Source organism: Andrena cerasifolii, chromosome 8 (assembly GCF_050908995.1).
Source record: "Andrena cerasifolii isolate SP2316 chromosome 8, iyAndCera1_principal, whole genome shotgun sequence".
Classification (NCBI taxonomy): Eukaryota; Metazoa; Arthropoda; class Insecta; order Hymenoptera; family Andrenidae; genus Andrena; species Andrena cerasifolii.
This window is the reverse complement of record NC_135125.1, coordinates 6,969,191-6,988,453: the sequence shown is the minus strand read 5'-3', so window position 1 is coordinate 6,988,453 and position 19,263 is coordinate 6,969,191. Positions and strand designations below refer to the sequence as shown.

Below are 19,263 nucleotides of genomic sequence, written 5' to 3'. Positions count from 1 at the left end.
GCAAAACTGATTCGATCTTCGATCTTCGATAAAGCGTTTCAGCATCGCGCCTGCGCCTTGAACGCGTTCAAAGTTTGTATATCCAGCAACAGGTAGCGTTTCGAACATAGCAGATCGCCAGTTTCCCGCCAATTTCTCTATCCATCTTGCCAGCCGCGTTCCCAAGCGAAGTTGTGTTAAAAATGTTAAACTTCCTCGCGTAACAGCCGGCTGAAACAGAAGTGGTTTATTAGAAATGGATCCCAGCGAAGTGGAGTTCTTCGGTGAAAAAGAATTGGTGACTATCGTACCAAATTTCAGCTTCGACATGATCCACTTGATCTCGGGCTCGATTGGGCCCTTTCGAGCCGGCCTACCTGTCAAAGTCCCCATCTGGGTGGCAGTGAACTTGAAGCAGCAACAGAAATGTCGAATTGTTAACCAAGATTGGATGAACGTCGACAGCTTGAACGAGGCGAAGGAAGAGGAAAAATTGTCGAAGTCAGTTAAACTTTTCTTCCTCCGTCCCCTCTCATCTGACCAAAAATTTTCCTCTTCTCCAGATTGTTCACGAAGATGCCTAGCAATCATTACATAGACGAGGCGCAAGTTTTGTTGAACGCGGCAAGCGACGACATGCCGGAAGCAGATAAAATAAGAACCGCGGTGAAGGTGAGATCTCAGGTGTTTGTATTCTACTTGCTCTAAGACTTTCGGTTACAGGATATATGGGACATAAGGATGTCCAAGCTGCGTACGTCCGTAGTGGCATTCGTGAAGAGCGAAAGTATGCACGCTAAACTGGATCATCTGACTGCTATGGAGATCAACAGCATCCGCCCCTTGTTGCCTCATGCCTTGGATCAAATGTTGAGGCTCCGGGATGTACGTGTGTTTTGAAGCAATGTAACTGTTAATCATAAGCTTGCTAACTCTATTCTTCGAGTAAATGTAAATCTTGTTTCTCCAGATGGGAACGGAGGATCAGTCTCAGCATCCGGAAACCTCGCAATGAAAATGACATTTATGTGTAGCATTTCTTTGTTTGGATGATTGTGATCTTTAGATTGTAAATATATATATGTATATACCGACGAAGCGTGTCTGTTATTAACCTGTAATAGATAGGTGAGAAAGCGAAGTCCTTTGTGATATAAAATATACGAACGCGATATAATAGTTTTATTATTTCCTTACGCTTAAATCATTACATACAGTCACTAGCATCTCAATCACAATTTCTCGTTATCACTAAACAAGTGTAGTAAATGCGTATTTACATTGGTAGATCTGTTTCTTCAGCTAATTACTCACTCTCCCCGCGCTACTCGTTCATTTTTTTTTTCACAATATTTACATTCCCTAAGCTTATAGTACACAGTCCTTTAATAATCTTTGATTTGAATTCTTAAGGGTAAATCGTCTCAGCAAACTTAACGCTGCCCGACACGCTCTCGCGCCGAGAATCGATCGTCCGTTGATTTCAGTCGATCCCGGAACGACGTTAAGCCTGCGAAGGTTTATCGTCACGTTACGAGGAATGGAAACTTGCAATACGAGCGATAAGAGTAAGTGGGTACCGTTGATCGATGAAAAAGAAGGTACAAAAATTCCTGCTGGATGACGCGGACAGATTCGCACAGTTCTCCTTGACCGGCGTTCATTTGGAAACTGCTATTACTTTCTAAAGTATACAGCAGTACTCTTAGCTTTACTACGGTATACTTCGAAAGCGAGACACAACGTTAAGTACCCATGTGCCCTGTATGTAAAGTACCTCGCACTGTCACGCCAAGTACACGGCCGACGTTAATAAATATCGTTTACTGGACTGACGTTACGTGTAACATAAGAGATGCGCGTGCGGGAGCCACCAGCGTAGCGTGCTCGCGCGTAAATCGATAGTAGTCGAGTTACTATGGTACAACGTTGCAGAACGATCGGCCGGCATTTCAGACGGCCACGATTTTGCTAGGATCGACCTTTACTCGAATGAACATGGTGTTGTCTTTCACGAAGTGCCGTTTCTTTACCATCTCGTGGGAAACGAATCGGGGGAAGCCGAAGCCGAGGGAATCGGGCTCGCGACTGGGTCTCTGGAAGTTCTTCCATGTCGGATCCGGTATGAAACTCTCGACGATATTACACGCCTTCTCCGCCACCACCGTTTGGTCGAATATGGTGAAGGACACGCTGTGAGAGAACGGCCATCGCAACAGAGCGTCGTACTCCCCGGGAAGGATCTTTATGTATATGGAGATGTGGCTTCCTTCGCCGGTACCGTTTCCATTTAAGAAAACTGACGCCTAAAAACAGAACGTGCGTTAAGACAATTGTACATTAATAAATGGAGCAAGTTAAGGCAGTGATTCCCAACCTGAGGGTCGCGAAATGTTTTCTGGAGGGTCGCCACGGTTATTTTTAGTTGGCGATCTTTAGCACTTATTTATTTTAATTATTAAGTTAGAATTATATTCTGAAGTACCTATTTTTAATGCGTTTTCTTTACCTTATATCGGGGGGTTGCGTGTTATTTGAGTATTATTAAAGGAGATCGCGACTCAAAAGGGTTTGGGAAACGCTGAGTTAAGTATCAGACACGTTACCTGTAGCTTGTAACCATATTGACTAGTGTAGAAAGGAGGGCTGACCAGTTCCACCCCCTCCTTGGCCTTCGCCTCGGACATTTTTGCACTGTAATCTGTGATCTTCCATATAAGCGTGCCCGTGTAATTTAATGACAATTTGCTGATGGCGGATTTGAGGCTGGTTATCTGATGCTGCTGCTTCGTCACCACGCTGCACATCAGGCTCAAGTGCATCTTCGCCGATTCCTCCAGGTGTTTGTCCAATGAGAATCTGTTACCCTGCACGAGAAAGCACAGCGTTACTAAATGTCGGGAATAAAGAGAGTACCGATTCTCGGGCAATGTTTCAGCGTACCTTGAAGCGGCAGCCGGCATCTTTGAAAGTACAGGAGAGAAGGTGCGTGGTGCAATGGTCTTTCAAGTGGACTTCCAGGTCCTCCCGCGGCAGGACGGCAGTTTCACAGCGGTGAGGACAGGCGACTGGAAAGCGGCCGCACTTGGCGTGATGGGCACCGAGCGTGTCAAAAACAAACTCTTTGTTGCAGTAACGGCAGGCCACCAGCCTCTTCGCGCACTCGCCCAGCTTGTGCTGGCTGAGATGCCTTCGCTGCACCTTCATGCCGCATTTGTTCTCGCAGTAGAGCGGCTCGTAGCCACACGTGCCGGTGTGTTTCTGAGGAAGACGAATGGGGACATTAGCAACTAAATTAGAATCGCCACCCGCAGTGTCTGTTTATCATTATCCCCCCTCTGAATAGTATTATTATCGTCTTAATCCGTCTTGCGTTAAAATGGCACTCGAGTGCCAGGCTGTTAGACTGCCGCAGGTATTTCAACGAACTTCTTGTCGTGCAATTAAATTGAAACGTGATTTAGATTCCTATAGGAAAATTTACAAGAACAGGCACGGCAACGAAGACTGAAGAATTCCAGAGATTTAACTTCGATTACACTTCTACTCGCTCGTAGTTGTACAGTTAACAGCTGGCACCCGTTTCATTCCGTAATTAATGCGGCAGGCAGTTACCTCGAGCGTGTGACCGGTGAATTCTTTGGCACAGAAGTCGCAACGTGCTCTACGCTGAGCGCAAGTGTACTTCAAATGGTCCTCCATCAGCACACGCGGAATCATCGCGCCGCACTTGTTGCTGCAGGGCACTGCATCGTGCTTGCAGGTATTCAGGTGTGCCTGTAACAGGAAAACGCCATTTCTCTTATGTAGCCAGGCACGCATCTTTTACATAAACAGCTGTAATTTCGCACAGCGCACTGACATATATACAGCCAAGTTATTCGTCTAACCGATGCTCTAATTAATTCATCGGCTAATTAATATAACACCACCCACCTTCAACTTTCTAAGTTCGTCGGACCACTTGCAGCCGTCCTTGTGGTGTATGCAGTACACTATAGAGCCCATTATTGCCTTTTCTGCCTCCAGGTCTTGGAAATTCTGCAACAGACGGAAACAGACGAGATCTTATCACCCAGTTCGTTCGGGAAAGCAAGAAGCTTAGATGTATCGTTTTCCCTATGGATCATTTATACCATGCAGTGGCCACGCGCGCGAAAGAAGAAGAGAAATCGATCAACGCCTTCGATCGGCGATTGAGCCACGTACGACGAGCCGAGGAACGATTGTCTCCAGCTTCCTCTAGCTACAGTGAATCGCTTTTCCCCACTATTGCGGCTTGCTAGCAACTGGACCTCTTGGAACGTGGGTAGCGATTAATTGGGTAACAGGTAGTCGTTACCAGGGCAGGTATATCCACGAGACTTAGCTCTGCAGCACACTTGTCCCCGATCAACGGGTCCTGTTTGGCATTCCAGCCACTCGGACTTGAACTATGCTAATTAATTTTCAACGATGAGCGCACAGGCCACGCTGCCTCGACCACGAGGCCCAGTAACTAAAATTTCACTTCGCTATGAACCTTCCCCATGATAGTTTTCAAGTAAGATTGTTTTATGTTCGCTGGCGTAGCTTTGGCACTTTAAGGGGAGGTTCTGGTCTAGAGCCCCAAAAAATAGGTGATATTTAGGAATTAATTAAAGGAAAACTACTACATATAATTTAATGGGACTTGTTGCATTGTATTAAGGATGTCTTATGTTATAGAAATATATTTTTTGTTTTATAATTAATCAGTGCAAACAGCCCTGGGGAGTCGTTAAAGTTAAGGCGTCAAAAAATTGATCCAAATCGGTGGGACCTGTATCTCTAAAAGTTATTATTCGATTCGACTGAAACCTTTTTTATTTTGAAGATTATTCTTTTTTCTAGGGGGGGAACTAAAAAAAATTACAAAAATTACATTTTTTTTTTAGAAAATAACGACACTTCACGTTTGAAATCACTTTTCCCTGTATTTTTCGTCCTTTCAACGCCTTTAAAAATTATAAATTTTCAACTTTTTGTAATTTTTTTTAGTCCCCCCCCTAGCCAAAAGAATAATCTTCAAAATAAAACAAGTTTCAGTCGAATCGGATAATAACTTTTGAAGATACAGGTCCCACCGTTTTGAGAACACTGTTTCGAGAAAAACGCATTTGAAGTTTTACGTGAGCGCCGAGTAGCCGGTTGTGACCCATGTATTTGCCGCGACTCAAATGCCTATAACTTCGGGAATTTTACGAATTTCAACAAATCCTTTCAAACCCGTTTTCCTAAAAGGTTGAACATTCGAAAAATGAAATAAAAGAAAAATCGACATTTAGACCAGAACCTCCCCTTAAGTAACGCGATGAGATGTAATAGTCGAAGTAAAACTTGCTGGTTCGTCGAGGCTTCTGAATAGGGTCGCCACATTTTTTACAGGAGAGCAACGCAAATTCGGTTTCGTGGAGTATAAAGAAAGTACGCTGAAAAAAAACAAAGCTCGTTTTAATCTTATTAGTTTCTATTTCTTTCAAATATATTCTTTATTGCTTTTAGCGTTACAGAGAAACTTTTTATCATTTTTAAATAACTCAATGGCATTATTGCACTCGATATTCGTGTTGAAATAAATAAATAATTCAAGAGGGGCCTTGTTTCTCTCATCCCGCCACTTCACGTTCATGGCAGAGAAAACTTTCTCAGTAAACGCTCAGGTGGCAGGAACAGACAGAAGATAAGAAATTACTTTCAGATGATTATGCTTCGTGTACGTTCGGGAACTGGGGTAGATGTCCCGTTTACTGTCAGTGTCCCTATTACTGCCACTTTATTTATTTCACTTTAAAAACAAAAACGTAACGTGTAAAGAATGTACTGTAATAATAAGAAGAACAGTCCGAATTTTATGATCAATTCTTTTTTACACTGTTCTTTATACGTTGCGTGTTTATTAAGTAAAATAAATGAAGTGGCAGTAATAGGGACACTGGCAGTAATTGGGACATTTGCCCTGTGCACAATAAAAATTGCGTTACGTTTCACGTGACATCATTTTACGAGATAAAGTATTTTATTTTAAAGTGCCCACTGGCGGCAATCCTATTTCTGAAAGCTGTTCGTCGACTATTTCACTTTGAATCCTCTTATGCAAGCGTAGTAATCGAAAGGATAGCAATTGGAAGCTGCTTCTTGAAGCAAACACGACAGAGGCTGAATTATTGAACCATCGGCTGTCAAAGTTCACTGGGTCTAGTTCACACAAGCTGAACTTTCTCCGGAAACGTCGCCTGCATACAAAACGCATTGGGAATTCAGAATGGAGTCCGAAACAATGCGATCGGTTACCCAATCCCTCGTTACCATGTGGCTAGAGCCTGGTTTTGCCAGTAACTCTTGTTGAAATGCTTCTAATGGGGCATTTAAATAGAATGGAAGATGGAATCTGTCGATAAAGGTTCCCACTGTTTGTACAGCGAAATGGAGAACGCGTTGAAATGCAGGAATCCTAATAGAATCCTTTCCAGATGCCCTCCACTCGCATTAGCTTCTACAATTACTTGCAACACTCTTGAACTTCGTTCCAACTTGATGCAATTTCGAAATAAACCCTTAGCTCGCTTTATAACATCTACAAAAATAATGGAGGAAATAATTTATTTGAAATTTAATTACTTTTCTTTCAGACTACCAAATACAACGCTCAGCTACCCTCCCCGCGCAGTCCGTCAATTTACCTCGCCAGTAACTGAAAATTTAGCGACTCTACTCTCCATCAACACCGCAGGTGCCTCGAAGACTTCTCGGAACCAAGATCGTTATGTAAATGGCCCCAATAGTTTAACGAGCAGTTAGACAATTTGCTCGGGAGTCGGCAAGCAATGAAACGTACTAAGAATAAATACGAAAACAAACGGGGGAAGGTGCACCGTGCTCCCCTAATAAATCTGAATCAGTGGCTGCGGAGGGTTGCCTCGGGGAACGGGCACCATGTGCGCCTACTGTCGAACACAGCATTCCAATCCTTCTAGAATTTCCCTGCCACGTCGCCGGTTCCAGGAAGAAACGCGGCGACCAAAGAGTTCGTGACGGTTTTCGGAAATAGCGAGTTCAATAATAACCCTGATGCAGGAGGCGCCCCGTACCGAGAACCATGCGGGAGGCGAAAACGGGAATACACGTCGACGTGTTACGCGCCCTGCCTTGGGAACAATTATTGCTTCTATTTACGACACACCCTGCGCCTTGGACGAAGGGATAAATTACTTTCACCGACAAAGCTCGCGGGGTGGAGGTTAAGGGCACGCCGCTATATCACTCACGCGTAGATCGTTGTATTTTTTCTGTTTAAAAGAAGAAGACACCGAGAATGGAGGATCCTAAATTACGAGGGAGAGTCAAGTTAGTTGCACTCGCGTTAAAAAAAAAAGTACGGAGCATTTCGTGCTACCTATATTTTTATTTATTTTTCTACGTAATTACCAAGTTCCGCGCCAAGAATGAAAGGCATAGCGTGTAACTAGGACTGCCAATTGTACTGTAATATATAGCATTGTACTATATTTTTGTCTATTGTACTATGTACCGTTAGAAAAAGATGTAGTACGCAAAAATACTATGTTTCCGATACAACGATAAAATGCTAGAATTTTATGGCAACGTCCAAACGTTAATTTGCGAAATTAAACTTTAACAGAGAGGATGCTTTCTATAATGAAGTGGCGGGAAGAGAGAAACAGAGCCAGTCTATCTCAGAAAAAAATGCTAACGTGGATTCTCAGTGCAATCAAACCTTTAACACATTTGTTAAAGACGATCAATTAATTAATAATGGAAAATGCACAATAAAATGTACATTTAATAAATAAGATGTTTTAAGGTAGTTTTAGCTCGTGCCACTTTCCTCTGAAAAACTATATTTTTTTTATCACATTTGGCCGTAAAGTACCTACTGTATTTTTCCGAGAAAAGTTGGCAACCCTACGAGTAACATACGTCGATATTAAGCCATGTAGAATACAGTTTATGCGTTGCATACTTTACTGAGCGATAGAGTCATTGAGTGGGCGATCCCCCATTGTGATCGCAGCGAGCAACTAAATAATCCACGGAAATGTCGCTCTATTAACCCTCTAATGGGGTAGGGCGTGGTCGAACAGCCCAGTCGTTCCCTCAAAGCCTCCTGACAGACTACCATCCCGCAGCATCGTCTGAAGCGTCCTCTGCCAAGTGAAAACTTCTACCGAGAGAGTTCTATTTATCGCAAACCATAAGCACCCACGTCTATAAAATCCTATCTCCAGGATCGAGGTCAGCTAAATTCTACTACCTGTGGCACAGTGCCGCTTAAATAATTGCAAGGGGCACAGAAGTCGGGAAACCACCAGGAATCCGCGGCGAAGTTTCCCAGTGTTAGCAATAATGAAGCATCACGTTGTAAAAGGGGCTGCAAAGTCGAGCTTACGCAGATGCGGCCAGCGTGACGCCTACAGCGACGATGGGCCCCCGACCAGTCCGACACCATAAATATCATAAATTGGCATCGGGGTCCTTAAGAGTTTTTCCCAAAAGGACAAGAGGGGACTTTCCACGGGACGGAAGGGCAGTCGATTACAGACCGGGACTCGGGAAAGACCTTCTCGGCTCTACCGATTTTAACAACGGAATAAAACTGTAACGATTAATTTAGAAAGCGAGTTAATACTCCCAACTTTAAAATATTCTTACACCAGCCAGGGATTTGTAATTGGTCCAAGAAGAGCGCAGAGTTCCCAGAGCAATCGATGGAGATCGAGGACGAGGAAGTCCCCTTAAAGACGCGCAACCACGCGACCACGAGGCTGTTGTCGCGGGCGAGCTGGTATTTTCGTTGAACACAGGCACACGCTCGGCGTACAAGCAGGGAGGGGGGAGAGAGAGAGAGAGAGCGGGAGAGGGGCGCGTCTGGAAAGGTGGCTGCGAGTCGAAACCTGCACGACCGGCAAGGTCGAGGAACCTAACGCAACCAGCCCAGCCGCGATATAAACAACCGCCTGGAATGGAAGAGACAGACCTACCTCTTCAGTTTCGAGATTGCGAAAAAGAAGAAGAGCAGGCGCAACAGGAGGGACAAGAGCGCACTGCGGTCGCAGCGAGACACCCGCGGGAATAAAAAACACACTTGCACTGGCCGCGCGATCCGACCTCCATCTATCGCCCACCGCTTCCCTCGGTTGGCCGTCTCGATGGGTTCCGTTACAGGTTTCTTTTCGCGGAACATAACTAATTCCGATGGTATGCGAGGCGTCTCGAGTCTTGCGCGCAGATCGGCGAGAGTTGAAAGTGCAATGCCGACGGTACGTTATTTATTAGTTACTTGCCTCCGCGCCAGCAATGAACTTGGCGATTCGGGCGCTAATTGGTGCAAGGATACTGTTAGACACCTACGTGGACTCGTCGAGCTGGGGAGTTCGAACGAGCGCGCGGAACAATTGAAAGGAAGACGGGGTGCCGCGGAATTAATTAAAACAAAGAGCGTCCAATTAAGTCGGGGGGGCAACGACTCTGCGAGTTCCGTAATACCGTCAAAACGAGACCGTTTGCTTTCTCCCTCGCCGGGCTGTGGCAATGGAAAATTGTATTATTAACGAATACGCCGGTTACGTAAGTTCGAAAGTTCGACGGGATGGTGTGCTGCGCGAGAGACCGAAGATCGGTGCGGTGCTCGAGCGTAGGTGTAGGTACTTCGGGTTAGAAGGAAGTAGAAAATTGTCAGGTGGAACGTAGACGAGTTCTTTTCCGCGAAAACTTTGCTAATATCCATTGGAATACCGACGTGGAGTACCGACGGAGCTGACATCACGGGTTGCCTCTGTTCGGGCGCTGTTACGGCGGTTACAAGTCGACGTGACGTCAGGGCGAAATAACGGACACGATGTTCGCGCACACGTTCCACTTATTCTCGAGGACGAGCATCACCTCCTCGTATTATGCGGTGTCACTGGAATTCTCTAACCTGGGTGGTCGCAGAGAGGCTGCATGGAATTTCGGAATACTTCGATGCGTGACTATTCTTCTACGAAGGCGAAGAAGGCTGGGAGTTTATCTGAGTCGTTGAAATTATGCGCGAGGTTAGAGTTTTACAGTGGCCCTCGAAACCTCGCCTCAAGTCTGCTCTAGAAACTTCGAAAGAAAGGATCGAATCGTTAAAGTAACTGTTAAAGTTAAACGAGTATTCGACTTGAGAGAAAACCGACGTTACGTTCGAGAGATTTTCTGGCGTTTTAAAAGAGCGTCGACGGGCGGATCGAGAGGTCCACGGTATTTTAATGAAACGGAAAGCAGTCTGACGAGAGCGCCCGGTATTCGAAAAATCCTCGGTAGCCGATATTAGCGATGCACGAACGTGACGGTTACACAGCCGAATATCCAACGGACGAATTTCTGCGCCGGCGTTCGACCGCGCGACCTTGACGAGTCGATGACCAACGGATTACCATACATCGTACTTAACCGCCGATCCGTTTCGAGTATCCCACCAAATTTCATCGGTACATTTAATTTCAACATTTCGCTTCTCACTGGATTCACCATAATCTTTATGAAACCGAAGCCCAGAAAATTTCATTTCTCCACATTTATGCTACAGACAGAGAATCACGTGCAATTTTTAGCAAGTTGGAGTTTTAGTTAGACACGAGTTTTCCAAAGAAAATTGCATCGCTTGAAAAGCGAAGAGACAACTAGGAAGCGATTACAGTATAAACCTCTTTTTGAAGGATGCGTTGGAATTACAAGGTATAACTTCCCTGCTTCGTGACCAAGGAACGTGTAAGGTCGCTTAGAAATTACGGATTCTTTCGTCGTTTTCAGACTCCTCCGTTGCCACGGCGGTGTTTAGTAGAAGTCGATCGGGGACCTGGCTGGAGGAAGACGGTGGACGATCGCGTGCGAAAGGAAAACTTCCTGTCGGCTACATGCGATCCTGAAGACGATGCTTCTCGCTTGGATTTCGAAGTAACGCTCTCCGTGACCCGAGAATTTCACACGGAACCCCTTTTTTAACTCTAACACTGACATTCTCAGACTTGGACTGTTTTCCTTGCTATTTTGTCTGTATGAAGAATTTTTAAATATAATTTATATTATTCTTCGACTCTCGAGGAGGAGGGTGAGAAGGTTGAGAGAGAAATTTCTGTTGTGGGAAGAGGAATAAGACCACAATATTTTTCTACAATTCGTGATGGGTTTCAGAGTTCACGACCGGTGCAGCAGCGGCTAGAATTTCAACGAGACCATTTTAATTTCAAGCGGCTTGCGTCCCGACAGCTGAACGACTTTTGAAACACTTCGGTCGAGAGGGAGAACGCTTCTTGTGGATGGAAATTAATCTCCTTGGACGATACCATTGGTACACACTTATCCATGGAAATAAACATTTGAACGCAGTGAATAATCTAGTCAAAGTTCCTGTATTCACTTGGAAACTGAATGAATCGTGCGTTCAAGTATAAATTTGCTTGAAATATAGCTTACAGTGACTGGATACATGTTTCGGCTGCTCCAGCCACCTCGTACGATAGGTTTCCGAGTAAAAACACCACCGATAGCCTTTTATCTCTTCGTGCACTCCTTCGTCCTATCTTATCGAGCAAGAAGAATCTACAAGCTTCGACAAAATTCTGGTAGGATCTCGCCGGACATCTGGCGTCCTCCGATTTCACCCCGAGGGGTGAACCATAATTATTGTCTTGCGCGTAATCTTACACCGAAAGGTAAACACGTAATCTCCGTGTTAATGGGGCCGAGTTAAGGATATCGAGCACTGCTCTCTCAATAAACAAACAAGATAAAATATACTATCAACACGGATTACTCTATCGCTCATCTAAACTTAGATCTTTAGTAATATTTACGATTACCCTCTTATCGGAATAAACGTTGCAATTTCTCAACGGTTGCAAAACAGTGGCCGTGCTCTCCGAGCCAAACGAGCATTATGTAATCTTAATTCCTCTGGACCACCGCTATTCTCAGGATAAAATAATATTTAGAGTTCCTCCAGTGATCCATCGGTCCGAAGTACACGTGGCCACTGTAACGTTGAAATACATTTGATTTCGAATTTATTAGAACGTAATTCCTATCGCCAGTGATGGCTATCGCTCGCCTATTTCTACTGGCGAGCCGAAGGAGTTCATTACGGCGGAATGCGCGGTCGGGGAACAATGCGCGGAGGAACAACAAACACCGCAGGACTTCCGGCCACGGAGAAGGCGCGGTGACCCCCATGGGAAGGGGGGCGGAGTCGGTTTTTAAATTAACACGCCGCAATTACCGACGGGCTCGTGAGCATCCGTGCGTTATCTCGCATTCCTCGGCGGGGGTCACACGTAACTACGCGTGGCTTAACGAGCAGCGGCTGAAACGTAGCGGCCCTTAAGTCACCGACGATCTAATTCGGTCACGTTCTCGGGGAACACCCCCGGGCAATTAGTTTACAAGCCTCTGAAAACTCCGGGGGTGAATCGATTAATAAAGCGCCCACTTCGTTACTTCCGAGTGTCTTGGAAATACTGCACCGTACACGCGACAAACTCGGAGACAATACTTTCCCGCCACCCTGTTGCCTGGCCACGTGCTGCGCGGCGGGGATGCGCGCGCGTTACGTCACTGGGTCGTTGTACGACGCGAATCGAATCTATCCTCAATTCCGCCGCATTTTTCTACGCGAACGTCATCTGTTTCGTGACAGAACTGTACCCCTTTAACGACAGCGGAGCAAAGTGCATTAGTCGAAGCAAATATATATGCCAACTCGCTAATTACTATCAAGTTTCTTTCCCTGCACTGAATCGCATTCTAATTCGAGTGAATCCACGCTGCGCAACAGGTGGTCGTGGCAGGCTGAGCGTGGAGTTAAGAGTAGTTCTTACGTTTCACGGTACAATTGAAGATCGCGTATTCGATCATTAAGCGGAGCGTATTCTTTAAACAAATCAAAGAGCCACTAGCTTTCATTCAGCCAGTCTCAGCGCAGAGAACCACTGCGCAGCGTAGATAACCGATGTGACACAACGGACGCTGACTATGCGTGCTATTTCCTGAAGATTGTACAGCCGCCGCGACCGCGACACTTCCTGCAACGATTTTCTGCAATATCGCCATTCCTCGATTCGCAGAACTCCAGCGGGTGTCTGATTAAGCTCGTCGGGAACGTCGACGGTCTCGTTCGAACAGAATACTTTCTACGTACGACGACGTTCCAAATACAGGATATCCCCGGGCGTTCCAATCTTCGTCCAGGCAAGCTACAAACAAATAACGCTTCGATATCTAGAGCGTGCGCCTGACTCGGCTAATGGCACAATTGCACGAGTGCCCTTAAAACGCACCCGAAGCGTGACTCCGTTTCCCGAGACCCTACCGGTGCGTCGCCGAGTTAAGTTGCGTTGCCTGGATGCGCGCGCATTTGCAATCGGCCGTTTCGTTCCCCATCGTCGCATCCTCTTAACCTATTCTCTGCTCTCGATCGAACCTCTAAGTCGATTATACAAATCCCTCTGCCTGCGTGCCGCTTAAAGCTTCTGCCTCTCCTGTGCGTGACGTTGAAAGCGTTGGAACGCCGGGATTCGTTAACCTGAAAAACTCCTTCATTGAGATAAACCCTGAGTCTAAGTCGATTAAGAATCAGAACAGTTTTAGACAACCGAGGCTGAATGGTGGAATCGAGGAGGCCGCTCGGACGAAGGGTTAACGAATCTATGTTGCAGGGAGAGTCGAGTTGCATGGAACAGACGGGCGAGAACGGAAAGCAGAGACGATGCCACGGAGGTGCACGAAGGAGGCCGAGCGTGTTCGGAAGTGGTCGAGGCCATCTGTTACGCTCGGTTCCCACGCTTCCGCCGTCGCCTTTCCCCGCCTGTGGACCAGTCCTCGTCGCTCCTTTTCTTGCCCTCCGTCATCCCCGCCCGACGGCTCTCGCCGGCGATTTATTTTATACACCAGCAGAATGCTGGGCGACTTCAACCGCGACTACGTTCTGTTACGGAGGGGGCCATTTCTGTCCACTAGCTTAACGACTTTAACGCAACGTTCGATGCCTGTAGAACAGTATTTTGTAAAGGAGTAGATATGGCGTGGGTAAAAAAACACGCGGATGGTAGGCTCGGGTTTGTTTACAGATAGCGAAGCTGCTGCTTTCACGGCTGGGGCACGTGCCGTCGACCGTCCGCAGCCACGCCATTGTCACCTTCCCAGAAGCTGTGTTTACACAAACGCACCCCCCGTAGCAGGACCCCGCTGAAACTCGCCACTCTCCACCGCGAGCCGGCGTGCGCTTCACGGTTTCAAACGTGCTGGCAGTCTGGCACAAAGGGAATCGTAAACGGGGCGCACGTGTGTTGGCGACTGGTCGTCAAGGGGCCCGCGATTAAACCGACCGCAAAAAGTGATGAACTCCACTCCCCAAGTACACCCCGATACGGCTGGGGGAACCGCGATGACATATTGTTAGCGACTTCTAGCGAGCCCCTCGTTTAGCCCGTGAATAAATTCGATTTACTTCGTCACGCGAAACATATGCATCGGGGAATAAAGGCGCAATTAATGGCGATAGTATCTTAAGCAGAAGTGTGGACAGCATACTATTGAAAGTAAAAATTCTTTGGAATATAAGTACTCATAAATATATAATTTATCTAGTACAATGAGTGAATCCTCCTACGACAATGCAAATCCTAATGATTCACTTTTGTTCCGTTGCTAGACACGAGTGATTATAAGAGCAAGGGCGCATCCAGAGGGGGCGAGGGCCCTAGCATCCCCCCAAAAAGGGGCGCTGTAAAAAGTAAAGAAAACTGGATTTTATTCTGTAAATAAATTTTTAAAATCACCTAATGAATTTTAATGAATTTGCATCCAAAATATTGTTGTCCCTTCAACTCCGCTCCCCCGAGATTAAATCCTGAGTGCGCCGCTGAGTAAGATATTATACGCATCGATAATAAAGGGTCACCGAGGATCGAGAAGGGCCTGTGAACAATTTGGAAGCGCTTTACTGGTTGTCGCGGCGTAAATCACGTGGACCGTCGGCGAGATTAGAAACTCTTTCTTCGGGGAAGACACGACGAGGGCAAACAAGCCGAGCGGTTTCGTCTGTCGGCACATCTGGGCGTAGCGTAACCATGGGCTACGCGGGGTTTTTCTGTCTCGCGTTACTTTTTTTGTAACAGAAGGCGAGCTACGCACAGTGAACGGACGTTATTACGCAACATGGGTTGAGTTTTGCATCCTGGGAATAAGCTGTCGCCCGGTAGCCGAAGGTTAAGTGAGTTCAGCTGGGCTGAATGCGTTTAGAAAATGTATATAACGCGACGAGACAAAGGAGACCGTTTAGCCACGGAATACGTTATATGAAAAGGGGACAGGGAGCCTTTTGGCGTCCGAGATTTATAGAATGTTTTGTGCTGCCAGTCGCAAGAGCGCTCGCGGGGTTCGACAGGCCCCTGTACGCGTGTATTTACCCCGATAAGAGGCAATACGCAATTGCAGATACTCGACAGGGGTGCGGGATGAAGTCGCGATAGAACCATGAATGGTCTTGTTGTAAACGATATCGAAACGTAACCCCCTGTTTCCGTTTTGTCCAATAATAGATTGCCCCCCCCCCACGCCCTGTTTTTGCGGTTTCCCTTTATTCGCATGAAGATCGAGTTACGCGTTTCTTCGGGGCGGTTGCAAAGAATAGGTACAAACTCGACTATTGCACACGGAAGCTCATAGTTAAGGAGCTTTTCCAAATCGAGAGCGCTACTCCGAAAAAGCTGAAAGTGAGGCTCAAGGGGGCGTTACTCTTTAAAATTGAAAGTCGACCTTTGAAAGTTATATTTTAATTGAAGAGTAGGCTGATGTTAATTAATATTAATTACACGCCGCGTTCATTGTAGGCGCTTTTTACCGAGGCACAACAATCGACAATGTGAAAGTAAACAATCGTACGGGGACTCGTGCACGGTGTACGTACGTAAGTACACACACACACTGGCATGGAGGACCGAGAAACGCATAACTGGCGATTAACCGTAGGCTGGTTTAAGCGTATAGCAACAGACCGTTATCTGAAACACGTACGACGATAAACTCGAAACTCTGCCCCAGTATATGTATGCATGTACTCGAGGAATGAACCGAGCGAACGCTGGTATGCCAAACGCGAATCCTTCGCGATCCATCTCATTAGATCGGTATTGCTAATCTCTACGCGGGACAATGGGCAGCTTGGATGGATCGACCATCTAGCAAGTTTCATATTAAATCATTCAAAATCTACGCAGACCGAATCGATACTTAGTTATTATACCAGTGGTCGATACTTTCTATTCCCCAATCAACGCGTCGAGAATCGAGATATGACGATCGTACGTAAGTATGCACGCAGAGATATACAGAATGGAAGGGCAAACGGAAAGATTAAAAGATATTCTAACCTCGTCGGTAATAATCGGCGTCTTGTCCATGTTGTCGTTGATCGGGCTGGGCGGCGACGTGGGGCTCGCGCTGGGGCTCACATGAAACCCCTTCGACTCCTTGGCAGGCCTTTGAGGGGACACCCTCGCCGGGAAGCTCAACGTTTTCGTCCACTGCGACAGACCACGCACCATCTTTTCCGCCGTCTTTAACTTCACCACCGTGCTCGAGTACGTAATTGTGTGTGTGTCTTGTACGAACGAAGGGAACGCGAGCCGTCGCGCTCTGTACACACTCGCGATTAAGCTTGCAACGAGACCGGCGCGCGAACGGTGGGAAGGATCGATGCCAGGCGTTTGGTTACACGAATGCCGATCTTCCGTTCTCTCGCGAGACTCGAGTTCACTTGGGAATGTTAACCGGCCCGCTTATAAATATTAATAAGCGTTGAAGAGGAGATCGGCTGGCGTGTATCCGTGTGTCGTGACACGCATGGAAACATTCGGGGTCGCACGCGCGCCAGCCAAACGCACGCCACGGAGTTTACTGACAGACTGCTCGTGTGTTCGCAGTCCAGTCGTTCGGCTCTCGGCTCTCCCCGCGTCATGCCCGCTGGACCAAGCGCGCTGATTGGCGGGCCCGATAGAGAGCGACAGGCGACCTGCGCGCGACAAAGAGCCTCGTACACGGAACATGGCCAACCTTAGGGTCGGTTCGCGCAGCGGGTGCAACGAGGAGGACGGGGGAATCGGTAATACCGTTCGATGAGCCAGGACGGACGATAGAATATTCAAAAGTATCCTCCGCGGACAAGGGAGTAGCCTCGTCCCTCTTCCCACCAGCGAATCAAGGGGGAAAGAAGAAAACGAGAGACTTTTGATACCACCAAACGGACGAGGACAGAGGCGAGAGACGGTGAATGAAGGAACGTGTGAAAGAGATTATCGGATATGTGGCAGAACTACGGTCGGCTCCGACGTCACGGATCGCGGTTTAGAAACCGCTTAAAGCTGCACGGGAGTATCGAATCGGTTCGAGTAAATAACTACTGAAAATCACTTTTCCGTGTAGGATGTTTGGCAGCCGTGAGTGCGAGTTCTTTGTTTCCCTCGGAATCCGAATGGTTTATGTGGCGCGAGGTTGCAAGCTTGCCTGAAACGTGGCAGGTAAATTGCTGGATTACGTTCCAAATTTACCGTGCGCGCTCGGAGGTTTATGACACACGGGGGCAGTCTGACGAGTAATTAGGATTATCGACGGCAGGTAGCCGGTACAGTTTTATCGGGGACAAAGAATGTGACCCGGTCGATGAGTCGCGTGATCGGTAAAGACTCGTGTTGCCAACTGCAGGTCCGCGAAGGTGGTGGGGGCGAAATGGACATAGTAAGGCCCGAGTGGCATGGTATGCTCCTTACGTTCAGCCACGTTCAGCTGTATGTTCGAGGCGGACAGGATCTAGCCAGCTGCGGCCTTCTCCGACCTTCCCCCCACCCGGGCCAGAATCGAGCCTTCTGGCCAGCTACACCAACCGGTATACCCTCTGTCGATCTAACAAGAGGCATCCGCGATCCTTCCACCTTCGATCTCACGGAGACACTGGCTGCACCAATAATTCGTCGCTTGTCCACGTCGAGAGGCAGTAGTGATAGATGCGCTCTCGCTCTTCGTAGGGGAATAAAATAATACGATGGCACCTTACAGAATTATCCCCTAGTAACTTCATAACTTTCTCAGAATCCACAATGGAATCTCACAATTCACCTCTGTCGTAGATTGCTATCAATTATGTACTCGTAAATTCCTGAAGAGTTAGTCAGACTTTCTACTCGATGCACCGTTTCCCGAGCGCGACGCAATGGGACCCAGTGGACTTCGCCCAAAAATCCCGCTGCCACAGTCGCTTGGAACGGTTCGAGGAAAATTGAAACCCTTCGCGGGGGAAGAACGAGCGAGTTTGAATTTTCAATTCACCGTGCCCGCATCGCTCCGCGCCATCTGTCCCCGTTTCCCAGTTTCGTCTCTCCCATTCGAAATTCCTCCTCGCCGCCGGATAACCCGGCATTGTCCGTCACCCTTCGCCGCGGGATCTGTCTGTTCTAAATTTCATCGCTGCCTCGGGGCGGGCCGCGTCGAATTCGACGCGCGCCCCCTCCTGCTGGTGTACGGTAATTAGGTTGACATATGTTCTCGCGTCCGCGGATATTCCACGGCGGCCCCTAAATTCGGGGGGGAAATTGCGGTGCACTCGGCGGGCCACCGTGAAATCTGCCGAAAGACCGTAACGGTTGTTGGGACGATCGTCGTTATTACGCGTGTCAGGGACAGCTAAGCTCTATTGCCGCATGCCTGCGAGTCCCATTCGAAAGCATCGACCATTCGGACCTATAAATTGCATTGTTCCCACTAGACGTGGTAATAACACGGATCACAACGAATGCCTAAGTGCCTTCCTCATTGTTCTTGCCTCCCGACCAATTTCCACCTAAGCTCCCGGTTAGCAGCGACTCTGACTAGGGATGGAGCGCAAAATCACTAACAGTGATTTATCGTGAATGAAGTTAAATCACGACCGTGATCGTGACTTTTTTCACTTGAGTGAATTGTTTACTGTGGTCCTAATTCTTCACCTTGATTGAATTATTTTCTTATAAAATACTTCAATATAGCTTGTGTTACAGTCAAAGCGTGTTAATCCAGTGAATATACAGTATATACATTCATAAATAGTCAATGTACGAGCGCATTGATTTGATTGGCTAAAGTATTCATATATACGTTATACTTTTGAATTAAAGTGAAAGAATATTCGTTAATTTAAATAGATCAAGAACGATTACGTTCGTCTGAAATATACAATTGAAATTCTATAAGCAC

General features: G+C 47.0%; 2 protein-coding genes across 3 annotated transcripts in view; one reads left to right on the top strand and one right to left on the bottom strand.

Annotated features, from left to right (window-relative positions):
* The first annotated feature begins 105 nt into the window (after positions 1 to 105).
* On the top strand, positions 106 to 1,156 carry Psf2 (DNA replication complex GINS protein PSF2-like protein). The gene is made up of 4 exons (XM_076818148.1): positions 106 to 480; positions 543 to 651; positions 703 to 864; positions 950 to 1,156. Exons 1-4 carry the CDS (start codon positions 236 to 238, stop codon positions 992 to 994), a joined length of 561 nt encoding a protein of 186 aa, XP_076674263.1. The 5' UTR covers positions 106 to 235; the 3' UTR covers positions 995 to 1,156.
* The window catches only part of Traf4 (TNF receptor associated factor 4), a 29,810-nt gene continuing 11,671 nt past the window's right edge, over positions 1,125 to 19,263 (bottom strand). The window contains exons 2-7 of one of the 2 annotated variants that reach the window (XM_076818139.1): positions 16,410 to 16,562; positions 3,916 to 4,020; positions 3,595 to 3,756; positions 2,923 to 3,240; positions 2,586 to 2,846; positions 1,125 to 2,285 (exon numbers count right to left, since the gene is read on the bottom strand). In XM_076818139.1, coding sequence (XP_076674254.1) covers positions 1,932 to 2,285; positions 2,586 to 2,846; positions 2,923 to 3,240; positions 3,595 to 3,756; positions 3,916 to 4,020; positions 16,410 to 16,439 — 1,230 coding nt within the window. In that variant the 5' untranslated portion in view covers positions 16,440 to 16,562 and the 3' untranslated portion in view covers positions 1,125 to 1,931. Of the gene's footprint in view, positions 2,286 to 2,585; positions 2,847 to 2,922; positions 3,241 to 3,594; positions 3,757 to 3,915; positions 4,021 to 16,409; positions 16,966 to 19,263 lie in introns of those variants that run through there. The other variant, XM_076818138.1, reaches the window with a different exon arrangement.

Excerpts from the sequence above, each read along its gene's own strand:
- Psf2 (XM_076818148.1), top strand. The coding sequence starts at position 236 with ATGGATCCCAGCGAAGTGGAGTTCTTCGGTGAAAAAGAATTGGTGACT. Across the intron at positions 481-542 it reads GAAGAGGAAAAATTGTCGAA|ATTGTTCACGAAGATGCCTA; the intron begins GTCAGTTAAACT and ends CCTCTTCTCCAG. Across the intron at positions 865-949 it reads AAATGTTGAGGCTCCGGGAT|ATGGGAACGGAGGATCAGTC; the intron begins GTACGTGTGTTT and ends TTGTTTCTCCAG.